The sequence below is a fragment of the Peromyscus leucopus genome, chromosome 19 (genome assembly GCF_004664715.2).
Source record: "Peromyscus leucopus breed LL Stock chromosome 19, UCI_PerLeu_2.1, whole genome shotgun sequence".
In the NCBI taxonomy this organism is placed as follows: domain Eukaryota; kingdom Metazoa; phylum Chordata; class Mammalia; order Rodentia; family Cricetidae; genus Peromyscus; species Peromyscus leucopus.
The window spans coordinates 6,307,848-6,332,982 of NC_051079.1; the positions used below are offsets into that span (position 1 = coordinate 6,307,848).

The following is a 25,135-nucleotide window of genomic DNA, read 5'->3' on the forward strand; positions in this document are numbered from 1 at the left end:
ATGAAGGGACAGATTGGTGAACATAAAGTCTGTTCTCTGTAAATGTTACATACGTCTATTGATTTAGTCATTGCATATTTACTTATTGGGCAGCTTGAAGGTGACAAGCATTTTCAATGTAAGTTTTAATTTTTTCTCCGCTGTTTTCCTCTCCTTCACTGTCCTTTACTCTCACATGAACTACATAGCAAAAATTATATATATAAAATTTATATATGCATATATATAAATTTTGCATGTATATGTATACATACACACACAATGAAGAGGGATGAATGGAAGAAAAGAAAATGGTGGAGATAATTGAAGGCGGGAACCAATGGGATGGAAAAAAGACCACCTGAAGCAAAGGCAAAGAAGGCAAAGGAAATAGAAGCACTGGCTGCATCTGACTAATGAGCAGTTGCTGGAGGATGAAGGAGACACCAATGAACTTCAGACCTCTCCCAGCTGCGCATGGACAGCATGGCACACAGACACCTGCACTGACATACATCCCATACACGGTCATATACACACATGAATACCAATCAATACAAAATGATAAAACGGTTATTGCAGGCCAGGCAGAGGAGTCCAGGAGGTGGCCCTGGAACTAGAGACTGACTGGGAGGACCCGAGGCATAAGGAGGACCAGAGGCAGGGTCAGCTCATTGGGAGCGAGGTGGGCGAGTCCTACAGGTTGAAAACTAAGAAAACACCAGTCAAGGAGCTATTGTAGAGTTGGGAGTGTTATGGCTGAGTCGATCAGCTGACCTTAAAGACCAGCCTGCTCCATCAAGTCTTCCACCTGATAGCTGGAAGCTCTTAAGACAGAGTCTTCGTTTGTGATTCCCCTTAGGCAAAGCCTGGGCCAAGGATTGTGGGCAAGAGGTTAATTTAGAGTAGATGGCAGAGGCCTGTGGGAGGCATGTGGGCGTATAAAATAGGGAAGGCAAGCAGAGGACAGAGGGTGAAATCACAAGGCCTGAATCCTCTGAGGAGCTCCCTGAGGAACTCGCTGAGGCAACACAGGATCCATGCTCCAGAGTCACTGCAGCCAATCCTGTTACAGCACTTGAAGCATTCTTGGAGGAGAGACCTGGCAACTCCAGCTACTTGATGGCCATGCAAGGTGGATGCACTTGAATAGAGATGCAAGTGTGCGCAGTAGCTGACTGCTGGCCAGAGTGCAAGAACACAAAAAAAATAAAGACTGTGAGACAGCACAGTTAAAGAGTTAGCAAACATCCCAAGCCTGTGATTTCCCATTTTTAAAGGGGGGTGGGACAAAGTAACTCTGCCTAGACATGCTGGGATGGAGGTGATGAGATTGGCTGGAGCCTAGGATCCTAGACACTCTGTGCTATCCTAAGTAAAGAATTCCAGTTCTGACCCACCATAGCTACTCTCCTGTTGGAAGTGCTTGTTGTATGTGCCTATGTATATAAGACAAAGCTACGAAAAGCAAAAACAAAACACCTCACAACTAGGTGGACTATAGCCCTATTATGCCAACCTACAAGATAGAAATGTAAAAGTTCCTTCATCATTGACAAGAGGCCTCCTGGGCTGCATTATCAGAGGCAATGCTAAAATCTCACTCTTTGGATTGGTAAATTAAAAGAAACCTTTTAAAGAATTAACTAGATAATTTTGGTCAGAAATTACAAAGCCTAGTGTGTGCCACGTAAGGTTCTCCATAACGTCAGTGTGTCTTGTATCCATGCCTTCTCTGGTCCCCTCACATCCATCAGGCTGCCTTCTCAGCTGCAGGGTGACATGACTGGCAATAGTCTCTGTGCACAAATCTAGTCTCTGAGGTGAATGAATTCAATTAGGAGTGAGTATTGACCTAGGATACTTATCCATAGAATACTGGGAACCAATGACGGGGCTCAGAGGAAGACACTGTTAGATGGGTGGAGATAAGTAGCCAGATTAATTAGTGTCTCTCTCCTGTGGGCTGTAGACTAGAAAATAAGGGTAGGCATGGTCAGTTATGGTAATGAAGGGAGGTGGAGAAGGAGCGTGGGGGGAGGAAAGGCAGGTAGGTGAATTAAGATAATGGTGGGAGCTGGGCCATTAGCGTAAGAATGTTCAATCCTTGGAAGCAGCCTATGCTTCTCTTCCCACATCACCTCCCATCTAGCATTTCAGCTGTGGGAAGCAATTCCCAGTGTGAGAATGGCAGGCCACTGCAAGAATACATTCCATTGGCCCTGTTTGGTGAAGTCCCTGCTAGCCTCAGATCAAATTCTCCTGTGTCAGCACCTTAGAGCGTCACACATGCCCCGGGCTGGTGTTATCCTGCCGATGTGACAGCTCAGCTTTACTTAAGGCAGCCTCCTCCTCAGTCCCCTGCTGAGAGCAGGCAGCTCACACTTGGGTGTGTTACTGTGGGTCCCCTGGACTCTGAGCCAAGAAAGTGCTGCCTATGGCACTAGAACCTGCCATGGGGATGCAGAGGCTAGGCTGTGAGGATTTCTTTCCAGGATTTCCACCTGAGGATCCTGCGAGGGAAAATGACAAGGCACAATCAAGGGGCAAAGCAGGATAGAGAGGCAAGAAAGGAGCAGTGGAGGGCGTCGTGTGAAGGCGCCAGAGTGCACTGAACTTGGAAGGGTGCTGCTCAAAGGGGCACTGGCGAGCACTTATATACTCATGCATTCAGAAACAGTTCATCAATTTTATTTGGGATGACTATTTCATTAATTCTATGCTTTAATACTTCTAAAGAATTCTAAAATGGATTATGTCTTCGAGGCAACTGCACTTGATTCAAAGTGTGCATGAAATGGCTATCAGAAGCAGCTATGGCCATGACCATGGTCTCTTTTTGTGCCTGCTTTCTTTCCAGAATCAATCCTGGATTCTTTGGCCTCAAGGCAAGAGTCCTCAATTTTATCCCACAGAGCTGGTGTACGACGAGCCCCTCCAGGCCTGGCAGTGCCTGCCTTCCGCTACTTACAGAGTGCAATTGGAAGAGGAGACGGAGCCTTGAGCTTTCTGATTAACCTTTTCTGCCACCTCTTTAGGCAGAGTTCAAGTCTCAACATTATAGGCCCCCTCCCCCACTCCTTACTCCAAAGCTACTTGAGCAATGCTAAACGCCCATAGCCAATAGCTTTGACAGCTGTCAAAGCAGCTGGTCACCAGCAGGGGCTGCTGCTGACACCAGTCACAATCATCTTTCATATCAAGACACTGATGACAAAGATTCTAAGTCAACGCTAGAGACACACTTATCATAAAGCTGGAGACCCAATTCTTGAAAGTTCCAGCGGACATCGTATCCTCCTCACCAGCATCCTTCACTACAGTTCTGTCATCTGCTAGGAGCAAACACATCTTAGCATCCCTTGCTCAGAAGGAGTATCAAGGCTTATCAACTCCATCCACTCTCTACATAAGGAAAAAAGTTGTCCATGGTAGGGGGAAGTACTGGGCTTTTTGGTGACCCAGATGCCCAAGTCACTCATGCCCTTTCTGTAACCCTAGTAAACTCATCCGTTCACCAGGCTGGGTTTGGAAGGAAGCCTTCCTTTGATCTATCATTGCCCTCTGCATCTCGGGTGAACAGGTATTTCTGTGTTGTCTCCTCAGAAAAGTGACACAATGCTTGGATATCAATAAGACATGAATGCTCTAACAATAACAACCTTAAATGCTTTGGCATGGCAAGGTGCTGGGCTCTTGGTCCTAGAGATCTGTGATGGAAGCTAGCTCTGCCTAAATGTCACATCTTTCCTCCTGTATCTGAAAGCATGCTGAGGTTGTGATCATCCGCTCAGCTTTTGCATCGGCCTCAGAACAAAGCTGTTGAACTTCATGGCGTCTTTCGCTCCCCTGCCTCCCCATGACTGTCAGAAACATCCAGATACGGTGGTTATGGGGCAAAGAGGTCTTCACTCGACCCACGGGTGGACTTTCTAAAGCATTGTAACTTGACAGTTAAACAGCTACATGTCTGGTAGAAAGCAGAATTAGTGCTGGTGCTTGGTGGTTGTGTCCTGGACAGCACTTGGAAAGAGGCACTGATAAACCCTGGGCACTAGATGACCTGACGGACAGGACTTTGTAATCACTGAGACGCTAACTTTATGATGCTTTATGATTTCCATGACAATTCGCACGTCGAGGAATAACTTCTGTCTTCTGCCAAGAGTAAGAGGCCACCTGATATCCAGCAGCCTCATCTTCTAAATTCCTATTCTCATCACCAAGGTTGTCTTCTCAGGGTGCCTAGCATGAGACTCATTTTAAACCACATCTATCTTTGTTAAATGGTCAGAAAGATGGGAGTCACATTTTAAATGTGCTGTGTTTTTGTTTATTTCTCTGGGAATCTATTGCTCTAATTTTAACGTCAACTGGTTAATTTTCTTGTTAGAGAATTTAATACATACATATATTGTGATTACCCCTTTGTCATCTCTCATCTATCTTATACATACCACCCCATCTTACAAATCCTATCTCTCTTGGGTCCATGATTTTTCATTTTGCTTGTTACCCATTAATTTAATCAAGGCCGTCTGTGTAACCACTGGATTGGAAATTTCCATTGGAGCCTGGTGGGTCATCGGAGGGCACACAACTGTGCAGCCCAATGGGTCATCGGAGGGCACACAACTATGGAGCCTGGTGGGTCATCGGAGGACACACAACTGAAGACAATGATTTCTCTGCGTCCTGAATGTCAGTAGGAAATAGTCCAGCAGTGAGGACTAGGTCTCCTTGTGTTCCTTCTCCATCCACACCTAACTACTGATGAGTTTATTCTTTTTTCAGCCCAGCACAGGCACCCGCAGCTGCTGCTGTGAGTTCATGTGTTTGCAACGCCCCTGCCTCGCCCAGAAGATGGCGTTTCTTTCCCCTATCTTTAGGCTCTTACAATTTTTTCCATCTCTTTATCCACATTACTTTCTTAACCTTAGGATTCATCTGTAACTTATCCTTAGTGCTTGCTTTGGCTTCCTTACTCCTCAGGTGTGTGTCACCAAGGCCACTGGTTCCATTCTCTTACCCGCGTTTCTGCAGACACTTTTCTCTCCAGACTTTCCTTTATTTCTAGCTGTCAGATCTGCATCCCTTCAGATTGAGGAAGGCAACCTTGGGGAATACATAGGCACACAGGCCAATTTGTAAAGGAGCTCTGTGATCCAAGGCTGGTTGGGCGACATACATCCATACCTTCTTCAGCCCAGGTTAAGTTGAGTGGTTGAACCAACCTCTCATTTTAAAATGTGAACAGTGATGCTTACCTCAGAGGTTATTAAAAAAAATAAATGGAACAGGTATAAATGCTTGCTATGTGGTTTATATTTATTAAAGTTGTTTTAGCCACAAATTATATATTTTTATGCCAAGATAATCATTTTTCTACAGCAGCCTTCATGTCAATTCATATCTTAATTCACTCATTTCTGCCTCTATTCAGAATCCAATCTCTATCCATTTCTCCCTCAGACCTTCCTCATCCTACTATCAATATTTCACTTAGACACATTTTCTCCCTAGGTCTAGACCCCACAGCTGATAGCATTAATTAATTAAGCAGTACCTTGATTCACAAAGTATTCACTGAACACTCGCTATGTACAGTGTTTTCTAGTATTGAAACTAAAGGGATAAAAAGACCGACAGGGCCCTGTTCTCTGTGGTGCTGATGCTTACGTGGGTGAAGACAGATGAAAAGCAAGTCTGTGAGTAAGTGAATAAGGACATTTAGATGGTACTAAGAGGATGCAAGTACTAAATCAGAGTGATGTGTTCAAGGGTACCAAGGAAGACAGGCCAGGCTGCATTGAATCGGTGCCCAGGGAAAAGCTATTTGTGGATCTAGTTAAGCTAAGAAGAAACATGAGATATGGGAGCAAGACATTTCAGGTCTGGGCAAAAGTGGGCGTGTCAGCCTTGTATTGAATGAATTCAGACAGGAGAGAGGGCATGAAGAAGCCTTTGTGGTTGGAGCAAGAACGGCCCAATGAGACAAAGCAAAATAAAAGAGGTGGGCAGGACCACATTTAACAGGAGGAATACCAGACTGTGGCCAAGACTGTGGGCTTTTCCATGTATATTTGCATATGGTGTGCATGTATGTGTGTTCACCTTCGTGGGGCACACATATGTGTGCTTGTGATTTGGAGGCCTCAAGCATTAAGTGTCACTCTCCATCATCTCCACTTTAGTTACTGACCTAGTGTCGTTCAGTTGAACCCAGGGCTTGTGGACTGGCTACCATAGCAAGCTGGTTTGCCCTGCAGAACCCCTTGTCACTGATGAGCCAGTGTTGGGGTTGCAGGCAGCCACCATGCTTCCCTGCTTACAGAGTCTGGGGATCTCAACCCTAGTCCTCATCTATGCAGCTTCTCTCTGGGCTAAGACTGCGTTAACAGAGGTGTAAAGGAAGCCACAGGCAACCATAAGATGTGATTTACACTTCATGAAATCCACTCTGACAGTTGGCCCAGTATAAATAGAATTGTGGTTGCAAGAATAGGAGAAGGAGAAAAAACAAAAACAGAACATGCAACAGTGGTTCTCAACCTGTGGGTCGCGACCCCCACAGGGGTCAAAAGACCCTTTCACAGGAGTCACGTATCACATATCCTGCATATCGGACCTTTACATTATGATTCACAACAGAAGCATAATTGCAATTATGAAGTAGTAATGAAATAATTCCATGGTCAGGAGTCACCACAACATGAGGAACTGTATTAAAGAGTCACAGCATTAGGAAGGTTGAGAACCACGGCCCTAGAGAAAAGTTGGCTGCTTGTGACAGAGGAGTTGGAATGAAAAGGGGAAATAGAAGACACAGTATGGAGCAGAGTTCCATACTAAGCCTGTTGAGAGTCTTTCCAGATCAAAAGTGTCCAGTCCTTCTGTAGTTTGCTCTCAGAGCTGGGTAATCTTGGAGTTAAAGCCCCCCATGATTCTTCCTTGACCACTGACCACTTGTCATCGATTGTCAATTTCTCTAAACTCCTACATTATTTCTACTGCCTTCTTAATGAGGAAGCATGCAATATAAGACACCATGGTCTCTGTTATACACCACGGGTTCTGCTGTTTGCCCCTTGGAACAGCCCTGTATTGGTACTTTCTCCTACATGCTCCTTAACCTAGCTCTAAACACATGGTATGTGCAGAAATTGCTTATTGATTGATGGAAAGCATACATTACTGGTATTTGTCTCCAGTGTTTTCGTGGTGTGGAGGAGGGTGATTATCTGTCAATATTCATTGCCTCATTAAAGCAATACCCAGGGCATCAATCATCTCTGAGATAACCAGATGAGGCTTCATTGTAATCTCTTTCTATTTTGCTGGATAATTTCACTTGCTTTGGAAGTTTATGAGGCCATAAGTGGCTTCCATCTGCTGATGAACATATTTGGAGGAGTCATTTAGTCTCAAGTATGGAATACTTGAGGGGAAGTTAAATTGTAACTTTTACATTAAATGTCATCTTAGTAACAGAACCAAAATTGGAAGCATGTGTTCAATTTTGGTCTTTCATTTTCAAAGCTCTAGGTCAGGCAAATAATTAATTTCATTTGTTTACAAAGTAGATTATGCCTAATAAAATCTATTTTGTTTATGGTCACATTTTAGTTAATCCATTGCTTTGGAAAATGAGAGAAATCTGATTGGCTAATCATTCAACATAGTAAATTGCATTATTCTACATCCACAGAACATTGGCCTAATTGAATTATCCAGTAATTGTATGATGAAAATATTCTTTTTTAATAGACTCTGAGCCAGGCACAGCAATGATGAAATAGTAGAGAATCTTGTTTATTCCATTTTTGTTTGATGATTGACCACAGAATATAACATTACACCTCTGTGGTTAATAACTTTTTTTTTCCACATTAAGGCTCATAAAGACAAGAGCACTTCCATTGGCTACTTCCTGGTACTCTGCATTTTTACTCTCTGTATGTATTTTCTGTCCTCTGCAGACAGTTGTTTCTCAATAAGTGCTACTTTGCAAACTAAAGCTCAAATGAAATTGGTTTTGCTTTGTGCATAATAAAATGACAATTGTGGCCACTTTCTCTCCCCAGCGAAATGAGTCAGAGAACTCTCCCAGGCATTTGACTCCCCTCTTAAGGGGCTTTGCAGTTGGGCTTGTCAAGACTGCTGATTCACTTAAAGCCATGCTGGAGAGGTAGGAGGAAGAGTTATTCCCTTAATGAAACAATGCACGTGTCTCCCCCAGCTCCTACCACCAGTGCGGTCACCTGCAGAACTGCCCTCAGTCCTTTCTGCTCAGCTGAGCCTGTCTGCTTCTCTGAAGAACGTAGAAAAGCATGGCTTTTCCTTTTCCTTCTTCTTATCTCCCCGCCCTCGCCATGCAGCAGCTTGTCTGGCATGTGACTGCTTGCTGACCTCCATGCCCAACTCACAGCACACGGCACACTCTCCTTCTCTTCCGCATCCTCTTCCTCTAGACAGCACCAGAGAGCTTCACCTTGCCTGCCCTGTTGTTTTTCTTAAAACTGAATACAATCGTCTGCAAGTCTCCTTCAGAATTGTTCTTAGTTTCTTTTTATTAAACAACTAAGAATCCAAAGAGCGGACCTCCATTCCCCTGCTAACACTAGGTTAAAACTTTAGGTTTTGAAGTTTGCTGCTATGTACTGATAGAAACATTCCAAAGAAACATTCCAAATGCTGATCATTTTGTTAGTAAAATTTAACAAGCTAAAACATTTCCATTACCTATCTCACGTTTAGGGACAAATGATAGAAAATGGAGAGGTACATAATTATAAAAATCCAAAAGGGAGAGGAAGAAAAGGGGGAAAACAGAGTGATAAGATTTGTGGCCAACTCCACCATCTATCAGATGAGATCATCTCAGGTGATGATATTTGTTTGCATGGGGAAGCATTTTTTACTCTTTCTAGTAGATGCAACATGTTTAGTATTGAGTTTCAATAGTGCAGTCTTCTCAGATGAGCACCTATACAATACAACTGCAATCTAAACACCAAAGATCTTCTAAGAGAGCCTGTAGAAGTCAGGTGACTTTTCGGAAAAGCATAAGAGATTATGTTATGCTCAGTGAGAATGAAAGTTTTCTGCTTCAAATTTTACTTTATACCATGATATCTCTCTGTGTTCTCTGTGGAGAAAAGTTGCCCGTGGGCAACAGATTATCCCAACGCCTGCCTTTTTTCTCTATAGTTCTTAATCTCTTTTCAGGTAATAAATTATTTTTTCTTTGACCAGATTCACATGATTAAAAAAAACTTAATTAAAAAAGTAATTTAATGCTCAACAGGGACCACCAGAACATGCATATGCCTTCTTGATTGAAAACATTTACAAAGGTGGCATCCTACATCATAAATGCTGGGGTCCAAACTGGCATCACTGACTGTGGCAGTGTTGGGCTAAACTGTGCAGCTTAGCTAACTGTTTCAGTTGGATGCTGGTGAGTATTGTCATGAGTGTCACTGAAGAGCTAGAGGGACAGCTTGCAGAAGTTGAGGTAAAGAGTAATGGTGATGGCCTGAGCATTGAGCGTGGCCACTTACTGGCTTTATCTCTTCTGTAAGGTGAGCAGAGTGAGACAGAAAAGTAGTTGGGTGTTGAGATGTAGAGTTGAATGTTCGGAAACCATTCTAGTGTTGCTACTTACCACCTCTGAGCTCGTGGGCAGACTACTTCATTTAACTAATTTTTGAACCCTTGCCTGACAGGGTTTTTGCTTTGGCATTTAAATGAGGTAATTCTGCATAAAACCTAGCATTGTATCTCTGCGTGGAAAGTTGATAAACAACTAAAACAATGCCCCTTCTTATTGTTGGTTTAATGCTAATTATGGCACAACTGAGACCGAGCATGTCCACTTTATGGCCAAGAGTCGCACGCAGTCCAGAACAGCTATGACTGCAGCCCAACACAAACTCCAAGCTTATTAAAACATTACAAAATTTCAGTTTCCTTTTTATTAACATGCCTTCGCAGTTATGGAATGTGAACTTTGTAGATGACAACGTCATGTTGTGGTATCAAAATGTCAGACATGCCTGTCAGTTAAACACAATCTCAAGCCTGAGTTTCTATTTGTATAAAACGGAGATTAAAATACTGATCCTCATGGGATTGTTATGAAATATGAGTGCAACCCTGAGATTGAATGGCCATCATAACCATGGGTTGTAAGTATTCATAAGCGCTCTGTGTGCTTACCTGCATATTTGAATCCTAATGATTTTCTCAACGTTTGTTCCAAGCAGTTTTTGCTTAGTATCCATGCTTTTTAAATACCCAAGAGGGCTGGTGAAGTGGCTCAGCCATTGAAAGTGCTTGGTGCTCTTTGAGAGGACATGGGTTTAGTTCTTAGCATGCAAGTTGAGGGGCTTAGAGTTGCCTATGACTCCAGCTCCACGGGATCTGACAGGCCTGCCCATATGTGTGGCCTGAGTGCACACAATACAAATATGTACACATAAATAAAAGTAAATCTTTAATTAAAAACAAAAAGCACCCAGAGCCATTTTTCAACCTACCTTTCTTGTCTCCACACTGTTTCCCAAAGCCCTTACATAATAATTTAATATTTCTTGGCTCCACTTAAGGAAGCAGCCTTGATACCTCTGCTTAAGCATTTTCTCGGCCTGTAGCTTAGCTGACCTTTAATAAAGACTGTCATTTCTAAATCCTTATTTTGAACCACAGTAAGTGCCACCACCTTTTGATCCAATTCAGTTTCATTTTCAAAGATTTGTAGAAAGACTCACAAAGTGGACAGCTTTTAAAAAGTGCAGCTTCTGAGTTGAGAAGGTCATGGGAAGGAAGCTTGGGATGAATGAGCTTCCCACCAATTTTGTTAGTACAGAGGTGCAAAAAGAAAGTGTCTCATGGTCAGAATCATCTCTTTAAGTGCATGGCCATTTTGGTAAGAACAGTGTGAGTTAACAAGCTCTAAATTCATGCTCTTCTGAAAAGCCAGCAGCAAGCTCCATTGGCACGGTCAGGTTCAGGCAAGAAACCAGGTAACTTTCAACCCACGCAAACTGAGTTGTTAACATCCTATAGCCTACACGTAGAAGCAAAAGAAAGCCATGGGTCCTCCCAGCCCTCGGTTCTTCCCCTTCCACCTGTGAGATCACTGTTTAGAGAGAGCATGTGCAGTCTTGACCTGTCCCTATGTTTTCGGTTTAGATTTCTTACCAGGGAAGGGCGACGGACAACCCCTGGTTTCTGCCTTCCAGGGTGAGTGACACACGGGTTTGAACACAGCCGAGTACAGGGGGTAGACCTGTAAAGTTGGCAGCAACTCTGGCCACCACGATTCCAGTGCAGCCAGTGGAAAGGATTTCTATGTGATTAGCAATTGCTTTGGTCATTAAGAGGTGCAAGGCCTGAGCATGGGCACAAAGATGACCGGGCACAGGTTCTACCCTTCGGAGAGATACTATTTAATCACAAAAGTCATATTGTGATAGAAATAGTCAAGGGACAGAGTGAAGGATGCAAAAGGTCTACAATAAATGGGCTGACAAGATAAAATGGGATTACAGAAAAAAGAGATTATTTGGAGCTTATAGCTTGGTTCAGTTTTATATAAGTAGATGGTATACACACAGAGATGAGGGTTAGTGTACTGATGGAATGGCTTCATACGGGTCACTAAGCAGGGTGTGTGCAGAAGCAGAATAGGAAACCCTCTAGGGTAATGGGAGCATCCTTTCAAACCGAGGACAGGTCCTAAGCACCGCTCCCAACTGTACTCACCAGCTCATCACACTAGGGGAATACTGAGGGGTACGCTGTGCCTCTCTATCCTCCCACCTGGGGGACATGGGCAGATACAGAGAAGCTAAAGCATCTGCTTCCTCTGCTTCCCTGGGACACAGGCTGTGATTCCTATTCTGTCTGACACATCCTCACTTGACTAGAAGCTTAATTCAGTGTCTATGTATTTCTTACATGCTGGATATTCTTGTTGATTATCAAACATGTTTTATTTGGTGGAATTGAGACAGGTCTGATTCTGTAGCCCAGGTCAACCTTGAACTCATGGTGATCCTCCTGCTGAAGCCTCTTGATAGCTATAAAACTTTAAAACAAGAGATGAGGAAGGAGGGAGAAGAGGAAGTAGATGAGGAAGAAAAAGGGAAGAAGGAAGTGGAGGAAGAGGACATACAGAAGGAAGAAAAGGAAGAGAGGAGGAGAAAGTGGTAGATGAAGAGATAAATGATCTAGGAAGGTATGGCTCATCTTTTCCAAGGAGTGAGAGAGCACAATTCTGACATACGATGCTTGGTAGAGCCTTGCCATACACACGGTGGAGCCTTGTCAAGCACAAGGTGGCCCCTTACTCTGGTCCAAGTGTTGTCCTCTAATCTGAATTCAACACTAGACCCACAAGTCCAGAGTTTGATGGTGGTGTGGTTTCTATATCTCTGTTACCAAGTTCCGGGATGAATCTGATACAAGAAAGAGCAGGCCAATCATCACTCCCAACAGCAGTTGGTGGGGGTGGGGAGCAGCAGGCTGCGATAACTAATAGTTTCAGCTTGCTATGGGTTGATTTGTGTCTTCTGGACAGAGATATTGAAGTCCTGATATCTATCTAGTTCCTGTCAATATGATCCTATTTAGATACAGGGTCTTTATAAATATAATCAAGGTGTGTTCATTAATATCAGTTCATGACTACTGGCTAGTATAGCTGGCATCCCCTCATCTTCTGAGGGGAGCGGAGTCAGGAGAAGGAGAACAGGCAGGGATTGAAGTGATGTGGTAATGAGTCAGGGATTGCAAAAAAGTTGCTGGTCATCACCAGGCACAAAGATGCGGAGGGAAGAATCCTGCCCATTGGTTTGAGAAGAAAAGTGGCCTCCATGACACCGTGTCTTTGAATGTAGAGCTTGCAGACTTGTAAGGCACACCTTCACCTTGTTTTAAAGCCCTCATTCCCACTAATCTGCTATGGCAACTCCAGAAGACTCATGATTAGCCTGGGTGCACACTTGTGGACTTGGCTCTCACTGACCTGGCAATCAGTCAGGCCAAAACTGTCTCAGAACTAGCTCCTGAGCTGGGCTTGTTCACGACACAAATGCCTCTTCATAAACCATGGATCGCCATCACCAAGTGCCCTTCCCTGTCACCTCGCTGCAAAAGCCTGAGGTCCTGATGCACTAAGGGTGTTGATGACCTGCTTCATAAAGGACATAAACAGCTGGTATTTATTTACTGGAGGTTTCAGTTGTTGGCTCTATAGCAAGGCTGTTTCGAGCAGCGAAAGGAAAAGGTTTTCATGTCCTGTCTTTCCCTCTCTCCTCATGATGACAGTTATCTGGTTTTGGAAATATTTTGGTAGCATTTTAAGGTATTTGCTTTAATCTACCGTGGTGAAAAATCATTCAGCAAACGCATAGAAGGCTTCATCTCAACAAGCAACATTTTCCGAATAGGAGATTGCTACAGCGGTAAGTTGCCAAAGACACAGCTGAAGAAATGGGTCATGCATTCATGACATCTCAGGCCACGAGCTGCCAAGCACTCTGCTCTTCACTTTTGTCCTTTTCTCGTAAACAAGCTGCATTAACGAGTTACTTTTGAAAAGCAGTCTGAAATCCCCAGTGAGTTACATGGGAAAGGATTCAGGGATCCCCCCAGAGGACTCCAGTGTTGGTTTGTTCTCAGAGATCAGGTGTGCTAACGGAGCTGGAGGTTAAAGGCACACACTGGATACCGACCAGTGGCTCCTGAGCAGCCCTCCCTCTCCAGCCTTGATTTCTCATGTTGGTGCACAACTCTGTCTGCCCACTGCAGGGAAAAGAAAGGATGAGAGGAAAGGCTCGATTTTTCAACTTCAATTTAATTACACAATTTATAGTGCCCAGTAGGGAGGATTTAGGGGCAAGATTAATGCTCAACAGCATTCCATTTGCATTGTTGTCTGATAAGAAATACTGTATTGATTATCCAAAGTGAGTTTTCAAAAGTGTTTCTCTTGGGGCTCGTGGGATGGTGCTTGCCACCAAGCCTGACACCTGAGTTGAGTCCCTGGAAGGCACATTGTAGGAGAGACCTGTCTCCCACAAGCTCAGCACTCACGCTGAGACACATCCCTTTACCAATGAAAGTAAATGCTTCTCAAGAGCCAGGTTCCTTTGGTAGCAAAATGATTTCAAAAAGAGGAAGACAGAAAGATCACCATGAGTTCAAAGGCAGCCTGGGCCACATTAGTGAGCTCCAGGCCAGTTTAGGTTGTACAGTAAAATCTTGTTTCAGAAAAATGAAACAAAGAAGAGGAAAAAAGAAAAACAAGCAAATGGGGATGGCTTAGCTTTTCTTCCAGAAACTGGATAAATTAAAGTTGTCAGATGACTCTTTGGGTTGTGTTTTTGAGAGTGGGAAGCACGTCCCTCATTGGAAGAAGGATGAATAGAAATTCCACTGGGGTATTAGAAATGTGAGCCCTTGGACAAAGATTGCACAAGCAATTCTGTTCTGAGAAGGGCTGTGTGAGCAATGCATTAAGGCATTCCCCCTTATGTTAAAGTTCAAAGGCTTTCAATTGCTTATTGAGACTGGCATCAGATTCGCGTTTAAGATCATGAGTAAATATTTGGTGTTCTGTTTTGGTGTCCACACATTCTATTAGTTTAGCCAAATGAACAAAGGCACAGCATGCAGGAAACAGAAATTCTCCTGTAAGGACATGCCTCAGTACAGCTGGAGATAAGCATATTAGATGAATTAAGCCCATTGCAGAAAGGCAGTCCCATGCTTTCTTTCTATTTGTGGTTCCTAGATTTCATGTAGATACATAACATCATACATATGTGACTATATATATGTGGAAGACAACAGGACCAATGGGAGGGAGAAGGAAAGAGAAAAAGGAGGGTGGGTTGTGAGGGAAAGAGTCTCAACAAGCAAAATACATATGTATAGTGACAGTTCTTTAAAAACTATTTTTACCTGTTATATCAATAGGGAAAGTGGATTCCTTTGTGAGAAAAGCATTCTGTCTGTGGTAAATGTATAAATTTAACAATATACAGTTTCAGGTCTTAACTAAGGGTCTGCCTTATAAAACCCCTTGAGTTCATTGGAGGAGTGTAAAGAGACAGAGCAAGGAAGGTAAATGAGCCCTGTGAGAGAGAGAGAGAGCAGCTGACTTTGCCAGCACACAATCAAGGTGTCCTCAAATACCACGCCGGCCGCTCCTCTCTTGTAACACAACCTTTAAAACTGTATTCAACATGGAGTGGGTGAGGGAGGGGGATGGGAAACTTCTGGCCACAATCCCCAAAGGGAAAATTACATTCATGTTTTTTGTCTTCTGAGGTTCACCACCCCCCAAAAAAAATTCATGATAAGATCCCTTCCTTGATGTACCTACATTTTCTCTTACTGTCTTTGAAGCTGAAATTTTCTGCCCATGTTTAATGTCTTGGACTAACAGTCCTTTACTCCAACACATATACTTTACTGGGCTCCTGATTAAATGTAAGGCCCTTGCCATCCATGTCTTACCTATTTTAAGACTAATTACTCCTGTTGAAAATTTTAGAGCTATTATTATAATTGTTGATGGTTCTGATGGTTGATATTGATTGTCAACTTGACAAAATCTAGAATCACTCAGGAGGCAAACTTCTGCTCATACCAGTGAGGGTTCAACCAGACTAGAGATGTCTCTGGTCATACTAGAGGATGTTGTCAGTTATACTGACAGGGGCAGAAGACCCACTGTGAGGGCTGGTGGCGCCTCCCAGCTGCAGCAGCCCAGCTATGGACAGAGCTTTCTGATGAGTTCATCTACCCTGTGCTGCCTTTGCTGCTCTCCTTGGTTGACGTGGGGACTCAGTTTCTCTAGCCTGCCAACATGGACTAAAGGCTAGTGGCCCTCCAGGAATCCTCTAGGACTTTAACACTGGTTGGAACTAGTGAGGCATCCAGCCTTGTGGACTGGGCAGGTACTGTTTTTCAGCCTCTTCAGTGTGAAAACAGCCATTGCTGAGCTCCCAGATAGTATCCTGTAGCCAATTTAATAAATCCCAAATCTCTGTCTGTCTGTCGGTCTACAAGCTGTCTGTCAAGAAGAGCAAAAATGTGTCTGACAAATGCTTGATCCCGCCTATTGATTTTGCTGTGGGATATATTAAACAAATTGAGTTCTCAGTGTTTAAAGCTTGATGAATTAAGAGGTATCTGGTACTGACAAGGCAAAAAGCCATATTTTTATTTGGGTGAATTGACATTGGGGACTAAAATTGGAGCTTATTTTTGGAAGACATTAGTAACTTAGATAAAAAAGATCATTGCCACAAAAACACAGACATTCAGGTACCTCTGTGGTGTGTGACTTAGATTTCTTTAGGTATTTATCCAGGGACATTGCAGCCAAACTCTGACTCAGTATGAAAGCAGAAGGGATAGTATTTGGGGGACCACCAGGAGAATGAGGGAGACAAATGAAGATGATGGGAGGGGTAAACACCAGCAAAGTGCAATACAGATGTTTGAGGACGCTGCAGGATCCCATGTATCCTAGATTGGTCCCCATCTCTGTCAGGAACCGAGGATAGCCTGAACTTTTATCTCATCCCCAAGCCTCTGCCTCAAAGAGCTGCATTACAGGCACACCCTAGCACATCTAATTTAAGTAGTGTTGGAGACAGAATGCAGGTCTTCATGCTTATTTACCAAAGCACTCTACTAACAGAGCTACGTCTAAAGTCTACTAAAACCCGCTATTTGCATGCTAACCAAAAAGATAATAAAAAGAAACATAACAATAAAAAGTAGACCACCAGGAAAAGAAAAATGTACTTTACTCAATATAAATGCACACTTACCACCTTTCTCCTTGGCAACGGTGAGTTATAATTTATACCAGAGAAAAAGAAAGAAGAAAAGCCATGGAGATTTGTATCTGGGAGTGAAATTTGAGCAGTACTTTGCCACAGGCCAATGTCAGACTTTTCTGAGTCTCTTAAGCATGTGGAGGCCCTGCAGCTCAACTGGCCTGCAGATGGGGTCAGTAGGCCAGCAGTATAGCTCTTGGTGACAGCCTTTCTTGGTTTATGCCATGGGTGGCTACCTGTCACCAGTCCTGTAAAAAGTATATATAGCCGACAATACAGACATTAGCTCACAAAGAGTTTGGGCATGAAGAGTGTGAAACAGGAACACATCAGCTAAGGTGAGCACAGGGAAATGGTGAGAAGGACGAGTCACCCTGAGGTGCCTCCTTCTCTAGTGGGCCCTGGCAGCCATTCAATTTTATCTAGTTGAACTAATAGTTGAGATGACAGAGGAGAGTCACCTGAGTTGTGAATATATTTGTTCCAGAAGTCACAACATGGTCACAGGGACACTTACCGTGTTTAGAGTGCCAGGGTGTGTCTACTCTTCCTGTTTTTGGTAGGATGGGGCAGAGGAAAACAGTGGGGTTGAGGCAGACAAAAAAAAGTGCATGGTCATTCACAGAGTGATTTATTGGTTTTAAGGACCATGGCTGTGTTTATTGCTCATAGCTAATGATGAGCACGAGCTGATTAAAACATTTACTAAAGCAAGTATTAGCATTCAAAATGACTTTGAATTAGTTTGTGAGAAGGTGAGTAAATACCTGATTGGTGATATGTTCCTGGATTTTCCCTGTAGTCACTGAAAAAGAAAGCAGAAAGAAATTTTATACGAAACCACACTCATCAAGACAAAATACCAGACTGCTGATCCTGCCCTGCCCTCAGTCAGGTCACCCCAGCTGCCATGGGCTCTGTGGACAGGATCTGAATGGCAATGGGGACATGTATTCCATTCATGCAACAACAGTGGCAGCATGATGTCAAAACCGTAAAGGAACTTCCTAGACAAGGGTAACCAAAGTGTGGTGGACACTTGCTAAGGATGATGCCCAGCAGGCTGTACTCAACTTTGGTAGAGAAACAAAGAGGAGATGAAAAGACTGTCAAAGATTCTCAGACGGAGGCAAATCCTGGAAGTCTGACCTTAACACTGAGCTCACAGGGCTCTCATTGACCTAAAATGCAGGGTCCTTTTACTTTAACCTCTTCGGTGCTGAGGTTACAGCCATGAGCTCCCGTTCTGGATGAGAAAATGCTATTTTCAAAACAAGTCTCTGTCTGGGAAATGGTGAAGGCCCCGTTCCTTGTTGTGGTGTTGATGGAGATTGAAATCCAAACCAATACCTCAGTTGATGATATCTTCTTGGTCAGGATGGGAAAAGCTCAGAGCAATAGATGGAAGGCAACAGAGTAGCATGGAAAATAAGAATCCAAGAACAACACACTACAGTCATGAAGACAGCCCAAGGGTGACCTTACACAGGTCTGTTAAATATGTCTCTTAAACAGGAGATAAACTCTTTAGCTATAATAAATTAAAAACTAATAAATTTTCAGGAAGGAAAATAAAGAAGAAATTTGGTAGCACAAAAATTATTGTTTGTGAACAGCTTTATGGTAAATACTTTATTTAACGTGTCTTTTGAAGATAAACCTTAACTGAATTAATTGCAGAGTCAGATAATACAGAGGTAAGTCCTGTTGTGCAGGATGATGATTGCAATCCCAGCATTTGGGAGGATGAAACAGGAGGATTACTAGTTTGAGGTCAGATTGGGTTACAGAGTGAAACTCAGTCTCAAAAACAAAACCTAAACAAAAAATAATATGGAAAAATTCCTTGTACCCATTATCCAGATCGTCCCAGGGATATCATCTTAAAATCAAGAATGTTGTAGAATCATATGTGCTGTATAACCCTCTGGGCTGGTGTCTTTTTGCCGAGTGTGACTCTCTGCATCCCATCCTCATGGCTGTGTGTCTGGATAGTCGTTTCCCTCTACTTGCTGAGCCCCATTCCACGGTGTGGATGCACCCTACTAACTGTGTGCTTTCTAGGTTTGGCTACGCAGTGGAAAGCTGCTGTAAACATAATGTATATGTTTTGAATGAGACTAAGTAATTATTTCTCTGGAATAAATACCTAGGGATATAAATGTGAGTTGCATGTTCAGTCTTTGAAGAAGCTGCTAATCTGTGGGCTATCCATCAGGACAGCTTGCCGGGTAAAGGTATTTGCCGCCAGGACTGGTGACCTGAATTTGATTCCCTATTCCTTATGCTAGAAGGAGAGAAATGACTCCCATCAATTGTACATTATTATTATTGTTGTTGTAATAAAAAGAATCTGGCAGTCTGTTTTTTTAAAAAGATGCAATCTATAAGTGAAACTCTCCAGTTTAATTAATTAACTTAATTAATCCTCCAATAATTAGTATACATTGAAGTTTGGTAAGAATTCAGTACCGTTCCAGGTGTCATTCAGGGCACAGTAGAGATGTAAGGAGCACAGAAAATAGAATGGAGTACTGAGAGGGACTGTTTGATTAAGCTGTTGCCAAGAAATGCCAGGGCCAAGCTTGGAGGTTGCAGATAATAAAAAATGATTTTCTTTGTTTTAAAATCTCCATTGGACACTCTTGGTATGTTTTAATGTTGAGATTTCTTTATCAGGTTATATGCAGAGAGCTTAAAGAGGAGGCAACGTGCTCTGAGGGAAAGCTTCTGAATTAGCTTTTAGGACCTGGGGGATGGAAAGAAATGGGTCCTCCCCCAGGACCTCCCACAAGCACAGCTGGTCAATACCTTGCTGTTAGTCCCTGAACTTCTGACCTCTGGAGCCACAGCAATGACAAATCTGTGTGGTTGGTTTTTAAGCCACCAACATTATAGTACAGTCAACTTCTGGCTCTGTGGATTTCTAATCCACAGATTGTTTTTCTTATTACTGTTCCCGAGATGATGCACATGGGGACCATTTGCAGTACTAGGCATGGAACAAGAACTAGACATGATTGAAGTGTGTGGGAGGAAGTTTGCTGCCTTTACACAAACACCCAATATATACAGGGAACCTGAGCATCCTTTGAGTTTGGGTGTACTGAGACAAATTCTCCCAAGTCAAGGTAAGTGTGTGTGTGTGTGTGTGTGTGTGTGTGTGTGTGTGTGAGAGAGAGAGAGGGGGGGGGGGGGAGAAATTCAGCACATCCTGAAAAATGTTTTATTATTCTGATTACTTTTTAAAGGTGTGTGTGTGTGCACGCATATGCCTCGTGTGTGTGTGTGTGTGTGTGTGTGTGTGTGTGTGTGTGCATGTGTGAGTTTGTAGAGGTCATAAGTGGGTGTTGGATCTCCTGAAGCGGGATTATAGGTGATGGCATGATGTGGATGCTGGGAACAGAATTTAGATTCTCTTGAAGAGCAGTGCTGTGTATATTGCTCTATATAAATAAAACACTGATGGCCAGTGACCAAGCAGGAAGTAAGTGCTCATATCTACTAAGCCATCTCCCTAGCCCCCATTAGTACTGATGATGCTAGCAGGATGACTGTGATCTGACATAACAGCAATAGGAAATCAGCTCCAAGAAAGTCTCTTGTTCTAATCTGATCATGCTTTAAGGACCAGAGAGAGAATTCCGTGGCTGCTGCACTCAGCCTTGTGGCTAGTCTTAAGTTATGGATTCCCCTCCCCATACATTATCTCCAGGGAACAACTGCAATAAATAGAAATCATTTGATAGAATACTTTGTATATCTTGTCCAATTTCACATGGTCTACCATTGAAAATCAGTGTTCTATGGCACCATTTTTTACTCTTAACACACAGCAATGGCTGGGTTGGATAGAACATCTTGTCTGCTTCATGCTTGGTCCTTCTTTTGTATGCTTTGGTTTAAATGGACTACAAAGTCAGGGGAATAAGAACATTTCACAAAGTCTGTTGGAGTGGAGAGCCGATAGGATTCAAAAACAGCAGCCTAGAGTCTTCATATTTTCATTACATGGTGTCTTTAATAAGTGGAGCAGAATGTGCTACTGAAGGAGGCTGTGGTCATATTGGCTTACCCATTGTTGAACATGATGTTGAGACCCTGTGGTCTATTTATGACCTTCAGGTGCTGGTGGTCATGTACGAGGAGCAGCAGGTGGCAATTGACTTCAGGAGATCGGCCCACCAGGAAGCAAAACTCTGATGTGTGAATCTCAGATAGACAAGGCTCCCAAGTGCTTTGGTCACAGAATGCCTCTTGCAACTGCTATGTCTTTACATGTCTGTCACTGCCATTTTTCTCTGGTATCTGTCATGGTGTGAATGGGTGTGGGAACATCCCCACTGCCCTTAATGTAGAATGATTATCTCTTGGAAATATCCCATTCTACTGGGCATTTTTACTTGTGGATTATCATGAAGGTGATTTTCTTTTAAGCTGTACTGTTGAAAGTGTTACCCCCTGCCCTGATAAAACAGCAGCCACAGAGGATAGAAAATAGGGAACTGTCACATAGCTAGTTTCTCTTGAGGAGCCATATAGGCTGCGGCTTAGGTTAATGATTAAGAAAAGCAGTTGAGCCCCACAAGCTAAGTTAGCTCAAGTTCTTTTATTCTTAATGTTGAGAGATGTGTTCACGGGTTTCAGTGTACATCATAGCTAAAACTTTAAATAATAATAAGGTTATGTTAATATGTTTTTGTTAATGGCTTTGAGGTAGAAAATCTTGAAAAACAATTTAAAGTTTATAAAGGCACATAGTTGAGTGGGGGACTCATTGAGGTCAAGGATCAAGAAAGAAGCAGCCCAATTATTATTAGTTGATGCATCTTTCTTGCTAGGATGGGTTGGTGATCAAGGGTGATGATTAATTCCTTGTACCCATTTCTGCACTCAGCTTTCTGATAAAAAAAAAAAACAAAACATTGATGAATGGGTATGCACCCTGAGGATTTGAATAGAGCTGAATAATTTTTTTATATATAAAAGATTAGGTTTGTGATTCGTCTAAGATTTCTTGTGAGATTACCTTTTGAGACAAATAATAAAATAATTGGTCCTTACTTTGTAACCACAAAATGCAGCCTGCCAGTAAAAGAACTAACTGAGAAAAATACCTTGCTTGCTTACACTCTGTTAATCTATAACATGTTGCTTGGATATGGATATATGTGGATTCCTAGGAATAATTTGTTTTCCACCTGTAATACGTAAAATGTTTAATAATGTAAGGGATATATAAAACATGTTTTTTTTTTACTTGTATTCACTGTAATCATTCACTTAAAAATAATATGTAAACCACATTGCAATTTTTATATTGCTTGAAAGATTCTGCTGGGGTATATAAGCTGTAAGGGAAAAAATAATGTCAGTTAGAAGGAAGACATCAAGAGAGTTAAAAGAGATACATCTAGATAGAGGTAAGAAAAGGCATAAATAACAAAGAGAAAACAGAGAAAGACCCTAAGAGTGTGTGTGTCTTTTCCCTTTTTCACCAGCTCCAGAGAGTAAAGTTTAGCCTCCTTCACTGGCCCCAGAGAACTAAGCTTTACTCCCTCAGAGAGAAAAGTCAAGTTGAGTGATAGTCTGCTCACTCTGTAAGCTCCCCTCACACCCCAAGCTGTTGGAGGCTGGTCCTCACAGCAGTGGTGTTCAGGAAGAGAAGTTGTAGCAACATTTCCAACCTATTGCCATTAGGATTTGAGGAGACTGACTTTTCTAAGGTTTAGCATTCTTGGATAACTACATCTCATTCTTGCATGTGCATGGATGGCATGCATCTCTCTTTCTCCTGTACATTAGTTGATTAATTACTTCAAACTGACAAAAAAACTTCAAGGGATATTCTTTTGCTGCCTAAACAGTTTAAAACAGTGATTTTTAACCTGCTTAAAATAACAGGCCCCTTTGAGAACTAAGACCAACTATGAATCTGTTACTCTGAAAAATGCTGACATAAAGCAATAGCAAAAGACTTCTAGAACTTTTGCAGCCAGGCACAGATCTGCAATGATTTGCAGTTTTAAAATTTGTTTTGGATGATGGGTTACAGCATGTGATATAACTGCTCAGTTTCCAGCACTTTTGTTAACTTTGAGTTCTTCAAAACTTCAGATTCATCATTTGTCAACTGTTTTCTATAATTTAATGACCTGAAAGTATCCATCTCAAACCTTAGAGTACAGTGTGTGAATTTTAATATTGTACCTTTGCTATGTTAGACACCTCCTAAATGCTGGTATGGTAATAAGATAAACATAAGGGCATCAGGGTACCAACAAAGTCAAGGTAAAGTGGGAGAGAAGGAGAGAAAGTGAGCAAACTGTAATATGTAAGAAGTGTATGATTGATAATGAGGATGAGGATGATGATGACATGATAATAATGATGATGATGATGACAATGAGGATGATGACATGATGACAATGAGAATGATGATGTGGTGATGATGATGATTATGGCAATGAGGATGATTATGACAGTGAGGATGATGACATGATGATGATGATGATGAGGATGATGACAACAGTGTCTTGCTATGTAGCTCAGACTGACATAGAACTCATTGTTTAGCTCATGTTGGTGTGAAAATTGCAATCCTGCTTTGGCTACCCTGGTGCTGGGATGACAGAGATGAACCACCAAGAAATGTTTTTAACCAATTGAATTATGAATGAAATGATTGTTAAACACAGAAAAGGACCAAGAAATGTTACTAGTCTTGAGGAAAATCTAGGCTTCCAGTAGATACTTTGCCATTAAACACTATATATTCCTTTTTTAACTTATTCAGAAATGTATCATCAACAATTCAGGACAATAATATTAATGGCATTGTGATTAACCTTTTAATGAATAGAGTAGAACAGCTTTCTATTAGATAATATCTTAATTAGAGAAGCCTTCCTTATCTTTTCAGTAGGTGTGATATTTTGAATAAGAAATGTCTTCTGTAGGCCTATGTATTTGAACATGATCTCCAGTTGACAGTGCTGTTGGGAGGCATGGTGGATTAGCTTTGCTCAAGGAGGCACAACAATGCAGATGGTTTCTGGGGTTCATAGCCACAGTCCACTTCTAGGTCACTCTCTCTACTTCATGCTTATGGTTGAAGACGTGTTGTCTCAGCTTCCTGCTCAGCCACCTGCTCTCATACTTCCCTGCCACCATGGACTTTCCTCTGAAATCATAAGCCCAATTAAATCTTTCTTCCCCAAATTGTTTTGGTCATGGCATTTTTACCACAGCAACATGAACGTAACTAATACAATAGGTGTGGTCGAGCCAATGGTTAGTCATACAATGAAGACAGGAAATTAAATCCGAGTTCAAAGATAGGACCTGACTTTGAGGAACAGGAACCAGAGTCAAGAGAAGACAGAACACGACTCAGACTTTCCAAAATGAGTAGAGTATGGAGACGATTATGAGAGTGACTGGTGTGTGCAGATGAGAGGGTTTGGATGGAAGTAGCCTTGCCCATGGAGGGTTGAGTGGCCTAAACACCAGTCAGTTGCCTTATGTTTGAAGCAGCTGACAAGCTGGAAGCTACTAGGTCTTCTTCAGAAGAAAGGGTATATGAAGGAAGAGCAGAATGGTGAGTAAATTGAATGAAGTGTGGAGAGAAACTGGAGTTTAGTTTGGGAGCTTTCGTAGAGGTGGAAACACTAGAAGATGGTTTTTGGGGCTTAGACAGGGCCGGGGTGGGGGGAGATAAAGAGGAAAAATCAATTGAAGCATGTGGGAAAAGTTGAGAATAATTGGTAACACATGGCTACAGGAAATCAAGACCAGAAAGGATCCTATCTGATGTTACTTACTCACTTATTCAATAGATACTATTGAATCAGCTTGTCTGAGTCATATATGAGGACTGGGCTCTGGGGACTCAACTGTGAACAAGACAGTAGCTGCCAAACATCTTCCTTCCTGTTTCCAAAGAACTTGGCTTCAACCCTTGCTCATCTGTGCTTATGTCTGTGTCTGTATTGGAATCTACATTCAGCATCATCCTTTCTGTAGAAATCAATCACTTTGAAAGTGCTCCATGTAAAGTCTTGAGGTGTGTGTGAGGGGATAGAGGGTAAGACAATGTATCTATTCCTATTTCCTGGGGTATAAATATGCAATTATTATTCTTCATATACAGAGAAATTTGATAGCATGTAACTGTTGAATATTGGGCACTACAAGAACAGCCCCCTGATCATATGTTAGGAAAGATTCTAGAATTTGAGAAGGTGGACCAATATGGCGATGGTTTTGCTTCAGTGAACTAGAGCCCCATT

The 25,135-nt window shown here is 42.4% G+C and overlaps 1 protein-coding gene across 1 annotated transcript in view; it reads right to left on the bottom strand.

Moving 5' to 3' along the window:
* The window catches only part of Chst9 (carbohydrate sulfotransferase 9), a 261,426-nt gene that overhangs the window by 15,009 nt on the left and 221,282 nt on the right, over window positions 1-25,135 (bottom strand). The window contains exon 4 of the mRNA XM_028892022.2: window positions 17,612-17,649. Within this exon, the coding sequence (XP_028747855.1) occupies window positions 17,612-17,649 (38 nt within the window). The remainder of the gene's footprint in view (window positions 1-17,611; window positions 17,650-25,135) is intronic.